Here is a 13,835-nt window from a genome sequence, read left to right as displayed (position 1 = left end):
CATTCATATGGGGAAACCTATCCAACAATGGCAAGTTTTGTGTCCAGAGGCTCTGCTCCTATTGATGACAGTGGTGCAGGAACCAGCTCTAGGTTAGTAAGGAGGCTCCCTGTAGGGTTCTGCTTGCGCACACTGGCTTGTAGGATTAGAATCTAACTCTCTGGGCCAAGGGAGGTTCAGACAAAGAGATGGGAGAAGAATCTTGTTCGTTCCTATATCACTTGCCCACATGTTCTATAATCCCTATTCAAAATTTGGCTGCCTCTCCCCAACCTCTAGATTTAATAGCAAATATGGTAGTGAAGTCTTGCTTTACTATGACACTGTGATTTTTATAAACTATACTACGGTGCATTTCCTAGCATGGCCTGACTGTATTATGTAAAGAATTCAAAACTAAACTACAGGTGTCAAAGAAAGCAACAAAGTACACTTTTTTGATGCATTGTCCCGGCAGGTTTAGACTTTGAGGGGACCATACTGTCAGATCCCTGTATGGGCTATGGCCACAAGGAGTCCTGTTGAAGTTAACCCTCCCAGGGAGAGACGTGTGTGCAGAGGAGTGGGGTTTTTTGTTTTGTTTTGTAGTAATATATATACACACTGCTGTATGTTTACATTGGGGAAAGCAAGGTCAAAGAAATGCATCTTGCCTTTCGAGTGGAAGGTGGTAAGGTTTGTGATGGTGCTCAGTTCCTGGGGAAGTTCATTTGACAGTCTTGGGCTGGCCTCCAGGAGAGTTCTGTCTCCTGTGCAGACGAGCCTTACCCTTCTTGTAGAGAGCTCCGTTGGGGCAGAGGAGCATAGTTGGCAACCACACACTTTATCCTGGGGTTAAGTCAGTCTTTAGATACCTTGGGCCCAGGCCACTGAATCCCTTGATGATAAGGCTGGGGACCGTGAACCTGAGTTGATATTCGATGGGAAGCCCAAGGTGTGAGTGGAGGCAAGGTTGGCTGTGCTCACAGGAGCCAGTGCAGCTGAGGAGATGCTCTGCAGCAGTCTGTACTGTGTGGAGGCATACTGGACGGCTGCGGTCTTGCCGAGAACGCACGAAGACGTGAATAACTGAGGCCAGGTCATCGTTTGTCAGGATGGGAAGGCGTCTCCAAGCCAGCTGGAGATGGTAGAAACATAGCAGCATCGGTGTGTAATGCTGAGAGCTCAGCATCCGCGAGGAAGTCAGGAGCCTCCTGGACTGCTGACTCAATTGACCAGTTGTAGGTGTGAACCTTCAGGCAAAGGAGACTGGGCAGTGGCTGCAAATGCCTCAAAATACTTTCCTCTGCCCACTAGCATCACCTCTCTCTTGCCTGGGTTCAGCGCCAGCCCTTTGCTGATCTCGTCCAAGCCCCGGGCCATGTGGGGGGTGGTCGTGGTGGTGTGATTGCAGGTGGTGAAGGATAGGTAGAGCTGTGTCACCGATGTAGTGCTCGAGTCCCTGTTGTCAGACCAGTGCCCGGCCTGGGTGCATGTAGATCTTGATTAGGACCGGAGTGAGAACTGATCCTTGTGGGATAAATGATAGAAACTGGCAGGCAAGGAGGCTCCAGCCCGGGAAGGGAGGTACCTGTTTGGGTTTGGAAAGCGTGGCTGGGTCGTTGGAAATAATAATAATATTTATTAAATCCCCTTCACGGCCTTCTGTCTTTTGCTTCCCTTTGCTTTAATGCCTGAAACCGCCTCTCCTGCCCTGACTGCTCAGCCCCCCGGCCAGGGAGCAGCCTGCGGGCTCTCGACAACTCCTGCTGCGCCAGGACCTACCTCCGCCCCTGGGGGGAGCGGTTCCCGCAGCGGACCCCCCCCCCCCCCGCGTGCAGGGGGCTCCCCGGGCGGGCGAGGCGGCCCGCTCTCGGGTCCCAGGGAGCGCCGGGAGGAGGCTGGCCCCGGGGCCGCGGCTCTCGCCCGCCGCCGCCGCCGCCGCCCCGCGGGGAGCAGCCTGGGGCTCGGCGCTCGCTCCCCGCTGCAGCGCAGCCAGCCGGGCAGCAGGGGGAGAGCCGGAGCCGGAGCCGGAGCCGGAGCCAGGAGGAGCCCGTCCGGATCCCGCTTCCTCCCGCAGACCGGCCCCGGCGCGCCGAGCCCTCCCTCCTCCCGGCGGTGCAGCGGCCGGCCCCAGCCTGGCTCCGTCCCCGAGCGAGCTGCGCCCTGCCCCGGGCGGGGGCCGGGGACCCCGCCTGGCCGCGCCCTGCGGAGCCCCGGCGGGTGCCCGGGCTTGATTCCTGCCGGAGGGGGGCCGCCCCCGCCCGCCGCCTTTGTTCGGGGGCATGCAACAGGTCCCCCGAAGTTGCTGCCGCCGCTAGAGCGGGCGCCCGGCGGCTCCGGCCCGGCCGAGATGGGGAGCGGCGCCCCGCAGCCCGGGAGCCGGGACTGAGCCAGCCCCGGGGCAGTGCGGGGGGCCTGGCAGGATGGGCGGGGGCTGACGGCTCTCAGCCGCACCACCCCGCGGCCCGGAGCCGGGCGGCGTGTCCGCGGCGTCTCCCCCCGGTCCCGGAGAAGCGGCGTTCGCGGCTCGGCTCATGCCCGTGGGGCTGCGGGCTGTGCCCAGCTCTCCGTGGGGGAGAGCCCCCCGCTTGTGAGCGAGGCGTGGGGGAGAAGCCGCCGAGTATTGCCATGAGCCCTGGGGCCAGCCCCCTGCCCCTGGCCACTGGGGTGCTCTGGGGCCGTTGGTAAGAAGCTCCCTGGATTTTGTTTCCAATCCTGTGGGGTTTTTGTTTTGTTTTGTTTTTTTTTCCCTGCTGGCAGCAATGAGGGACGATGCCGGTTGTATTTCTGTCTGGTGAACGAAGCCCTCCAGCTCTGCGTCCCTGCGGGGGCGACCCTCAGAGTGCTGGGGGTCTGCACTTCCACTGAGGCGGGCACAGAGAGGGCACCCTGCCTTGGAGCTGCTGAGATCTGCTGCCTCGCTTCCCACCAGGGGCTACCGAGACCAAATGCTTTTGCATGAATCCCAGGGGAGGCGTTTCAGGTGAGGCTCCTGGTGGCTTGGCTATACCATGGGCACCAAGCAGACCAAAGGATGCCAGCCTCCCGGTGCAGGGGAGAGCCCCCAGTCACACAATCCAGGCTCCCGCAAGAAGATGCCAGCTAGGGACCGGGGAGACTTCCTAGCTTCCTTCATGGTGAAGTCCAGTGATAAGTTTGGGAAGAGTGGTGGGAACTTGCCCCCTTATCACCGGCGGATCAGTATGATCCAGGACATGCTGCTGCTAGTGAAGCAAGGGAAACAGGAGGAGGCGACTGAACTGCTGAAACACCTGCGACAGGTGAGTGAGGTGGCTCTGGAGGTTGGAGCATAGGATGGAAACAAGGTTGGGGTCTAGCATAGGGTCCTGTGGGGAGGGTGTAAATGGGAAAGGTCATCCTAGCAAGTTCTTGGCAAATGAGGTATTGGAAAACCATTTAAAACTAGGTTTCAGAGTAGCAGCCGTGTTAGTCTGTATCCGCAAAAAGAAAAGGAGGACTTGTGACACCTTAGAGACTAACACATTTATTTGAGCATAAGCTTTCGTGAGCTACTTGAATGCATCCGATGAAGTGAGCTGTAGCTCACAAAAGCTTATGCTCAGATAAATTTGTTAGTCTCTAAGGTGCCACAAGTACTCCTTTTCTTTTAAAACTAGGCAGGATTAAATGCTAATAAATGGGAAGCAATCTCTCCTTGGTAGGTGGCATGGACTGGGTAATCGGTAACGCAGCTTCTCCAGGTCGAGCTTCTATCGCATGACTTTATGGGCAAGGGTTCAGAAACTCAGCAACTGTTGGGTGGTCATGACCAAAAACTTGTAGAAGTGTTGGGACTTCACCCAGTTGTTTCATTTGCAAACTAAACTTGGTGCAACGTAGAAGCCTTCAGAAAGCATCTTTCTCTCTTTTATTGCTTCCAGTGATAGCTTTGGAGTCCAAAATAAGAGTGGCTGGTGTAAGACGTTCCCATTTCACTTTCCAAAAGTTCATGTGTAAAGAGCTCTTTAAAGCATCCACAAGTCTCTGGGTATTTTGACCTATCAGCCTTTTGTCTCAAAGATTCTTAGCTCTTTCTTTACAATACAAAAAACTCGAACAATCGGCAGCTTCGGCTATATCTTACTGTTTTGCTACATACCAGTTGATGGAATTTAGCTCCTGTTTGATTAAGGCTTGTAGAAATTACCTTGGGATCTTTAAGGATGGAAGGTGCTATGTACAAACAGGGAATTATTAATATACTCTCTTACCCAATGCCCCTCAACTGAAAGTCTTTTCCAATCAGGTGTTAACTGAGAGACAGCACTGTCAAAGGTTGGTTTGAGCAAGTGAAAAGACAGGCAGAGAGCAATGTTCTCTGTCCTCTGGGGCAGTGGTTCTCAATCTTTTCAGACTACTGAACCACCAAATTTCACTTCACTTAAAAACAACTTGCTTACAAAATCAGACCTAAAATACAAAAGTGGCACAGCGCACTATTGCTGACTTTCTCATTTTGTCCATAGAATTATAAAATAAATCCATTGGAATATAAATATTGTACTTCTATTTCTGTGTATAGTCTATAGAGCAGTATAAACAAGTCATTGCATGAAATTTTAGTTTGTACTGACTTTGCTTAGTGCTTTTTATGCAGCCTTTTGAAAAATTAGGCAATTATCTAGATGAGCTGATGTATCCCCTGGAAGACCTCTGTGAACCCGCAGGGGTACGTACTTCTGGTTGAGAACCACTGCTCTGGGGCACTGAAACAAAAGCAGAAAGAAGAGTGGCTTCAGAAGTAAAAGGCCATAGTGGGGCTGACCCTGGTTTGGGGAATTCTTAAAAGGAAACAAATTGGTCTGTAAACTGGTTCACAGTTTCCTGAGGTATTGGGTGACAATAAAAGTTCAAAGTGCTATGGGAACTTTTGAGACTTTTTGTTTTATGGAAGTGATGTGCTAATCAGTTTTCAAGATGAAAGTGAAAACGGACCTATCCACACCAAACTGGATTGTTTCTAAGGTCTTCGTTTCTTGAGGTCTGCAAGACGCATAGACAAGATGTACTTTGCAATGGGAGTGATCAGTGCCACCTAAGGGAAAGTTGCTCAGGTTTTCTCTGTATGGCAGTAGCTTCCTCTTATTCCCTAGAATTGTTGTGTGTGTGTGTGTGGGTTCTTCTGTGTAAAAATGCACCCTTTCTACTCTTGTTCTGTGTTGTTTTCTGCCTTTCTTTTTTTTGTCCTGTTGTTGTTGTTTTCCTTCCCTTTCACTGGCGTCTGCTGGAGAGGCATTTCCCATTGAAGCCAAGAAGGCAGGTTGTGTGACTTGTAGCTGTCTTAGGGTATGTCTACACTATGAAATTAGGTCAAATTTATAGAAGTCGGTTTTGTAGAAAGCGTTTTTATACAGTCGATTGCGTCTCCCCCCACACACATGCTCTAAGTGCATTTAGTAGTCGGAGTGCGTCCACAGTACCGAGGCAACCGTCGACTTCCGGAGCGTTGCACTGTGGGTGGCTAACCCACAGTTCCCGCAGTCTCCACCGCCCATTTGAATTCTGGGTAGAAATCCCAGTGCCTGATGGGGCAAAAACATTGTCGCGGGTGGTTCTGGGTACATATTGTCAGGCCCCCCTTTCCTCCCTCCCTCCCTCTGTGAAAGCAACGGCTGACAATCGTTTCGCGCCTTTTTTCTTGGCTTACCCGTGCAGACGCCATACCACGGCAAGTATGGAGCCCGCTCAGCTCACCGTCACCGTATGTCTCCTGGGTGCTGGCAGATGCGGTACTGCATTGCGACACAGCAGCAGCTCATTGCCTTTTGGCAGCAGACAATGCAGTATGACTGGTAGCCATCGTCGCCGTACTCCAGGGTGCTCTTTTAGCCAACCTCGGTGAGGTTGGTCGGGGTGCCTGGGCAAACATGGGAGTGACTCAGCCAGGTCATTTCCCTTTTAAGTTTCGTCTCATGGCGATTCAGTCCTGCCAGCAGTCGTACTGCACTGTCTTCTAATGAGCAGCCAGGAGACAACGATGGCCAGCAGTCATACTGCACCGTCTTCTGCCGAGCACCCAGGAGATGACGATGGCTAGCAGTCATACTGCACCGTCTGCTGCCAGCAAGATGTATAAAGATAGATGAAGTGGATCAAAACAAGAAATAGACCAGATTTGTTTTGTATTCATTTTCCCCCCCCTTCCTCCCTCCCTCCGTGAAATCAACGGCCTGCTAAACCCAGGGTTTTGAGTTCTATCCTTGAGGGGGCCATTCTATTTCTCCTTGATGCAAAGCCACTACCTTTGTTGATTTTAATGCCATGTAAGCCAACCCGGTAAACCATGTTGTCAGTCACCCCTCCCTCCGTCAGAGCAATGGCAGACAATCGTTTCGCGCCTTTTTTCAGCGCAGACGCCATAGCACTGGGAACATGGAGCCCGCTCAGATCACCGCTGCAATTACGAGCACTATAAACACCGCATGCGTTATCCAGCAGGATATGCAGAACCATAATCTGCAAGAAAAGCGAAACCAGGCGAGGAGGAGGCGACTGCAGCACGGTGACGAGAGTAATGAGGACATGAACATAGACTTCTCACAAAGTACGGGCCCCTGCAGTGTGCACATCATGGTGTCAATTGGGCAGGTTCATGGCGTGGAACGCTGATTCTGGGCCCGGGAAACAAGCACAGACTGGTGGTACCGCATAGTGTTGCAGGTCTGGGACGGTTCCCAGTGCCTGCGAAACTTTCACATGTGTAAGGGCACTTTCATGGAACTTTGTGACTTGCTTTCCCCTGCCCTGAAGCGCAAGAATACCAAGATGAGTAGCCCTCACAGTTGAGAAGCGAGTGGCGATAGCCCTGTGGAAGCTTGCAACGCCAGACAGCTACCGGTCAGTCGGGAATCAATTTGGAGTGGGCAAATCTACTGTGGGGGCTGCTGTGATGCAGGTAGCCAGCGCAATCACTGAGCTGCTGCTATCAAGGGTAGTGACTCTGGGAAATGTGCAGGTCATAGTGGTTGGCTTTGCTGCAATGGGATTCCCCAACTGTGGTGGGGCAATAGACGGAACCCATATCCCTATCTTGGCACCGGAGCACCAAGGCAGTGAGTACATAAACCGAAAGGGGTACTTTTCAATGGTGCTGCAAGCACTGGTGGATCACAAGGGACTTTTCACCAACATCAACGTGGGATGGCCAGGAAAGGTATGTGACGCTCACATCTTCAGGAACTCTGGTCTGTTTCAAAAGCTGCAGGAAGGGACTTACTTTCCAGACCAGAAAATAACAGTTGGGGATGTTGAAATGCCTATAGTTATCCTTAAGGACCCAGCCTACCCCTTAATGCCATGGCTCATGAAGCCATACACAGGCACCCTGGACAGTAGTAAGGAGCTCTTCAACTGTAGGCTGAACAAGTGCAGAATGGTGGTAGAATGTGCATTTGGGCATTTAAAAGCGCGCTGGCGCAGTTTACTGACATGGTTAGACCTCAGCGAAACCAACATTCCCGTTGTTATTACTGCTTGCTGTGTGCTCCACAATATCTGTGAGAGTAAGGGGGAGACGTTTATGGCGGGGTGGGAGGTTGAGGCAAATCGCCTGGCCGCTGATTACGCACAGCCAGACACCAGGGCGGTTAGAAGAGTACAGGAGGGTGCAGTGTGCATCAGAGAAGCTTTGAAAACCAGTTTCAGGAATGGCCAGGCTACAGTGTGAAAGTTCTGTTTGTTTCTCCTTGATGGAAACCCCCCCCCGGGTTCACTCTACTTTCTTGTAAGCTAAGCACCCTCCCCACCCTCCTTTAATCACTGCTTGCAGAAGCAATAAAGTCATTGTTGCTTCACATTCATGCATTCTTTATTTATTCATCACACAAATAGGGAGATAACTGCCAAGGTAGCCCGGGAGGGGTGGTGGAGGAAGGAAGCACTGGGTGGGGTGGTGGAGGAGGGAAGGACAAGGCCACACAGCACTTTAAAACTTATTGAATGCCAGCCTTCTATTGCTTGGGCAATCCTCTGGGGTGGAGTGGCTGGGTGGCCAGAGGCCGCCCCCCCACCTCGTTCTTGGGCGTCCGGGTGAGGAGGCTATGGAACCTGGTGAGGAGGGCAGTTGGTTACACAGGGGCTGTAGCAGCAGTCTGTGCTCCTGCTGCCTTTCCTGCAGCTCAACCATACGCTTGAGCATATGAGTTTGATCCTCCAGCAGCCTGAGCATTGACTCCTGCCTTCTTTCAGCAAGCTGACTCCACCTACCATCTTCAGCCCGCCTCCTCTCCTCGTAGTCATATTGTGTTTTCCTGCACACTGAGATTGTCTGCCTCCACGTATTTTGCTGTGCTCTGTCAGTGTGGGAGGACAGCATGAGGTCAGAGAACATTTCATTGCGAGTGTGTTTTTTCGCCTTCTAATCTTCGCTAGCCTCTGGGAAGGAGAAACATATGCAGCTGGTGGAGGGGAAAAAAAAAAGGGAGAGTGGTAGTTAAAAAGACACATTTTATAGAACAATGGGTACACTCTTTCACGGTAAACCTTGCTGTTAATATTACATAGCACATGTGCTTTCATTACAAGGTCGTATTTTGCCTCTTATTGAGGGTATGCCGGTTTGGTGTGAGAGATCACTCACGCAGGGCCAGGCAGCAGAATTCGGCTTGCAGGCAACCATGGTAAGCCACAGTCTTTTGGCTTCTTTAACCTTCATAACATGTGGGAATGGTTTCAAACAGCAGCGCCCTCATTTGCCATGCGAAGTAGCCATTGGGTTGGACTTTAACAATTGGTTGGCAATTTAAAAGGAGGGGCTGCGGTTTCCGGGTTCACGTGCAGCAGAAACCCAACTAACCCCCCTAGCCCCCCGCACACCCAATTCTCTGGGATGATCGCTTTACCCCTCCCCCCCACTGCGTGGCTTACAGCGGGGAAACAGTTCAGCCACAGGCAAACAGCCCAGTAGGAACGGGCACTTCTGAATGTCCGCTTACTAAAACCACCCTATTTCAACCAGGTAACCATGAATGATATCACTCTCCTGAAGGTAACACAGAGAGATAAAGAACGGATGTTGTTTGAATGCCAGCAAACACCGGGACCATGCGATGCAATGCTTTGTTCTACAATGATTCCCGACTATGTGCTACTGGCCTGGCGTGGTAAAGTGTCCTACCATGGAGGACGGAATAAGGCTCCCCTCCCCAGAAACCTTTTGCAAAGGCTTTGGGAATACATCCAGGAGAGCTTTATGGAGATGTGTCTGGGGATGGAGCGGAAATCCTCCAGGGACGTTAACAGACTTTTCCAGTTGCTGTACTGGCCGCGAATGCTAGGGCAAATTAATCATTAAACACGCTTGCTTTTAAACCATGTATAACATTTACAAAGGTACACTCACCAGAGGTCCCTTCTCTGCCTTCAGGGTCCGGGAGCCTGCCTTGGGTGGGTTCGGGGGGTACTGAGTCAAGGTCCAGGGTGATAAACAGATTCTGGCTGTTGGGGAAACCGGTTTCTCCGCTTCCTTGCTGTGAGCTATCTACAACCTCCTCCTCATCTTCCTCGCCCCCAAAACCCGCTTCTGTGTTGGCTCCCACTCCTTGGACGGAGTCAAAGCACAGGGTTGGGGTAGTGGTGGCTGCACCCCCTAGAATGGCATGCAGCTCATCATAGAAGCGGCATGTCTGGGGCTCTGGAGTGGCTGTTTGCCTCTCTGGTTTTTTGGTAGGCTTGCCTGAGCTCCTTAATTTCCATGCGGCACTGCTGCGGGTCCCTGTTATAGCCTCTGTCCTTCATGCCGCTGGAGATTTTTTCAAATATTTTGGCATTTCATCTTTTCGACTGGAGTTCTGCCAGCACGGATTCATCGCCCCATACAGCGATCAGATCCCATACCTCCCGTTCAGTCCATGCTGGAGCTCTTCGGCGATTCTGGGACTGCATGGTCTCCTGTGATGATGAGCTCTGCATGGTGACCTGTGCAGGTGAGCTCGCCATGCTGGCCAAACAGGAAATGAGATTCAAAAGTTCACGGGCCTTTTCCTGTCTACCTGGCCAGTGCATCTGAGTTGAGAGCGCTGTCCAGAGTGGTCACAACTGAGCACTCTGGGATAGCTCCCGGAGGCCAATACCATAGAATTGCATCCACAGTACCCCAAATTCGACCTGGCAAGGCCGATTTCAGCGCTAATCCCCTTGTCGGGGGTGGAGTAAAGAAATCGATTTTAAGAGCCCTTTAAATCGAAAAAAAGGGCTTCGTCCTGTGGACTGGTGCAGGGTTAAATCGAGATAACGCTGCTAAATTCGACCTAAATTCAACCAGGCCTTAGGAGTAGTTTCATTGAGCACTATGGAGGAGAGGCTGTAAGAAGAAAGGTGTTGTTTTCTTTTCATGTTCCCTACCATGCTCCCCTGTTGTCTGTTTTCACCTCTAGATAACGCTCTCTTCCCCAAACCATAGGGCCAGTTCCTACAGGTGATACAATAACACCATTATTAAATGACAGGTTTCAGAGTAGCAGCCGTGTTAGTCTGTATTCGCAAAAAGAAAAGGAGGACTTGTGGCACCTTAGAGACTAACCAATTTATTTGAGCATCGTGAGCTGTAGCTCACGAAAGCTCATGCTCAGATAAATTGGTTAGTCTCTAAGGTGCCACAAGTCCTCCTTTTCTTTTTATCATTATTAAAGACCATGCGTATTCTCCTTTGAGTGTCTGCACAAATCTCCCAGTGAATGTCAGTGAGGGTTTTGGGTGAAGAATGTGGCTTGAAAGAGGTAATGATTCAAGTTCTAAATTGTTGCCCCAAAACACCAAATAGGCCATGTCAGAGCTTTGCAGTAAAGAGCTTGATCTAATGCCCTTTGAAGTCAATGGGAAGAGACCTGTTGACTTCAGTGGATATTGGATCAGGCCCAAAATTAGTTGTGGTGGAAGCAATAATTATCCTCATAGAAGGCTTGTTGTCTGTGCAGTATCACGGAGCAATGTTTCCCACGTTTTCTGTCTTCCAATGCCCAAAGCGCTTTAGGCTTGCTTGCTTCGCAGCTGTGATCCGAAGCCGTTCTCCTAGCTTGGGCGGGAGATCCCTCTTTCCCTGCTCTGGATCAGTGAGGTGGAGAATCTGAGTGAAATGTGACATTTAACAGTGGTTGCCCTTATGATGAATCTTGCTGCCAGTGTGGCCTGTCACCATGACTGGGGGAAAACTGCATATCCACTGGAGCCAGAAATTCCTTTCAAAATGCTGGAGGAGGCAAGGAACCTGTTACAGTCTGATGAGTCTTTTATAAACGAGGGTTTCTGCAGAAGAGCTCAAATAAAATATACCTTGATATGTCATAATAGGGAACACTTCATCCTAGAGAGTATAATAGACTTGATTATTCCCTGCCATTCCGAAGCATTATTCCCTGCCACCTAATTAAGAACTTAAGAGCCCCATTGACCAAACTGATTTTCTGTGGCTTTGAGAGTTTAATTTTCAGCTAGTAGCTGCAGTTCTCCGTGCTTTTCTGTATGAGGCTTGAGTGCTGGCTGAATTGATCTGCAGGATTCCTGTACGTGCTTCCTATGGATCTCTGATCCAAAGCCTACAGAAGTCAAGGGAGGGACACCCACTGTGGCCCTATATGTATGTCCGCTTGCAGGCAGTGCTTTTTGCCTGGAGAGAGCCCTGAATCTTGGATTGGGTTCTTCCACAGTTGCCAGCATCCCTAGAAAAGTTACATATTATGGACAGCAGCAGGAAAACAAACACCAGCTGGCGGGCAGGACGGCCTACTAAACTGAGCATCAGAATGTCTGCATTTTATACTCATCTCTGCCACGGATTTGCTGTATGCCTTGGGCAAATCACACAATCTGTCTGTGCCAGTTTTCCAGTGGGAGTGATGCTTACCTCGTTTATAGATTTGCTGCAAGATTTAGTCAGTCAGTGTTTGTGAAGAACCTTGACTATGTAAGGAGCTCTGCAAGTGCTAAGTGTTATGAAGTGAAGCAAGCTTTACAGACAAGTTGGGGGAAAAATAAACGACAAATGACTACACTTAAAGTGTCTTGTTACAAGGCTGCTCCCCAGGGAAAATGCACTATGTGGTCTCCAGCACTGAGGCAGTTCTACACATTGCCTCTCCTTAGAATCAGCTTGGCTTTCCCACTGCCTTCCAAATCCTACAGTTGTCTTTAAAGAGCATGCATTGGCTGTTTGCACAGATGGCCTGATTTTGCCACCGACTCTTTCAGCTGGTGTTAACCTCTGCTGCTGCTGTTTCCTTCTGTCTGTTAATAGTGTCGACTGCCTGGAGCCCGAGAGTGTGCCTGGAGCATCGCTTGTAAAGCTAACATCCTAAAAAGAAGTATTGTGCTCTCTTCTTCTGAGTGTGCACTTCCCTGGAAATCAGCATCTCCTCTGTGCATCTGGCATGGCAGCTCCCAGTGGGTGCTGCACATGGGGCATCTTTTGTGTTTTGTTAGTGAGACGAACAAATTGAGGATGAATGAAAATGTACAGAAATAGCTATAATGCTTGTCTATAATTCGAAGAACCCTGGTAACAGTATTTACGGTATTCGGCTGCATGCCGAATTCTAGGCTTCCACAATGATGCTGGGATATTTGCTTTTATGGAAATAATTCCCTGTATCCATAGATTAAATGATTTTTTGACTCCAGTTTCCTTTTCTAAAGTAACTTCTGAAGCCATCTAGCTGTGTTTCCCTGGTGCCTTGTCATAGGGAGCTGTGCTGTGGCTTTATCCTCAGGGAAACTGAGCTCTGAATTCAATTGGATGTGTGGGTGCTCAGCACACTAAAGGAGCTGCGGTCCCATCCCTCCATTCCCCATGACCTCACAGGGTCAGCTTCCAGACTCTTGGGCCCTGCTCCAGCAGTCAGCAGCATGTGGGTGGATTTCTGCACCCACACAGAGCTTGGTTCAAACCAATGAAGCTCCAGGCAGGTGGATTGCTATGCCTGTGGGCCATCGATTGCCTGATCGGGCCTTACATCTAAATGGGAGATTGGCCCACGCTGGTTTTGGGAGGCTTGTTTTGTTTTTTTTAAAATGGGGGTTAATTGGTTAGAACAACCAAACTTTCCTGTCCGATTATTCGACTCTAGGAGTATTTGTAAAATGAAACCTATTTTCCTCCCCTTCTGTGCCCAATGCATCATTTCACCAGGGCACTGATGAGGCCCTTCACAGGACATGACGTTTCTCTCGAAGAAGTCACCCTTGGTTACGGCTGCGTGTGGAATTTCCACTGGGCTGTTACTGCTGCTCCAATGGAAGTTTTGTCACATTTCCCCTGTTCTGCTCATTCCAGACTTCACTGGGAGAGAATGGCGCTTCCTCAGGGGTGCGTTCCCTCCTGCTCTGGAAAACAGGACCAGGCTGTTTTGAAGAAGGGTGAGATTGCATGCTCTTGGGGCAGGGGCTATGCCTTTAGTGTCTCTGGATGATGTCACCTGCGCGTATGGTGCCATATACAAATGCTCCATCATCGTAACAAAGCGTACTGAGAAAAGAGTATAGGATTGTTCTAAACAATCCAGGGTGGTGTACACTCTGGAGATGGTCTGGGCATGGAACCCCTGAATGCAACACCCCTTGCCCAGACTTCATGGCATAGGTCTGTCTCTAGGGCATCCTCCCTTTCAAAGAGTTTGCTTGAGCAGTCAACATGATTAGAAGCCGAGAGAAGGGTGGTGTCTTGGGAGCCTTGGATGCTGTGGGGGAGTATGATGGGCATTGGGGGGCCTGGTAGGGTGGGGGCTGGGTAGGGCGGTTGGGCCTGGGGACCTTGCATGGTATGGGGCAGGGTAGTATGGGGGGCTGGGTATGGTGGTTGGGCATAGGGTCCTTGCATGGTAGGGGCATGGCCATGGGGGTCT

At 50.8% G+C, this 13,835-nt stretch overlaps 1 protein-coding gene across 2 annotated transcripts in view; it reads left to right on the top strand.

Annotated features, from left to right (window-relative positions):
• The first annotated feature begins 2,216 nt into the window (after positions 1 to 2,216).
• LRRC75A (leucine rich repeat containing 75A) overlaps positions 2,217 to 13,835 on the top strand; it is a 191,444-nt gene continuing 179,825 nt past the window's right edge. The window contains exon 1 of one of the 2 annotated variants that reach the window (XM_048824181.2): positions 2,217 to 3,263. In XM_048824181.2, coding sequence (XP_048680138.1) covers positions 2,994 to 3,263 — 270 coding nt within the window. In that variant the 5' untranslated portion in view covers positions 2,217 to 2,993. The remainder of the gene's footprint in view (positions 3,264 to 13,835) is intronic. The other variant, XM_048824182.2, reaches the window with a different exon arrangement.

The sequence above is a fragment of the Caretta caretta genome, chromosome 17, assembly GCF_965140235.1.
Source record: "Caretta caretta isolate rCarCar2 chromosome 17, rCarCar1.hap1, whole genome shotgun sequence".
Lineage (NCBI taxonomy): Eukaryota > Metazoa > Chordata > Testudines > Cheloniidae > Caretta > Caretta caretta.
Note: the sequence above shows the minus strand (reverse complement) of the source record. Positions and strands in the feature narration are given on the sequence as shown.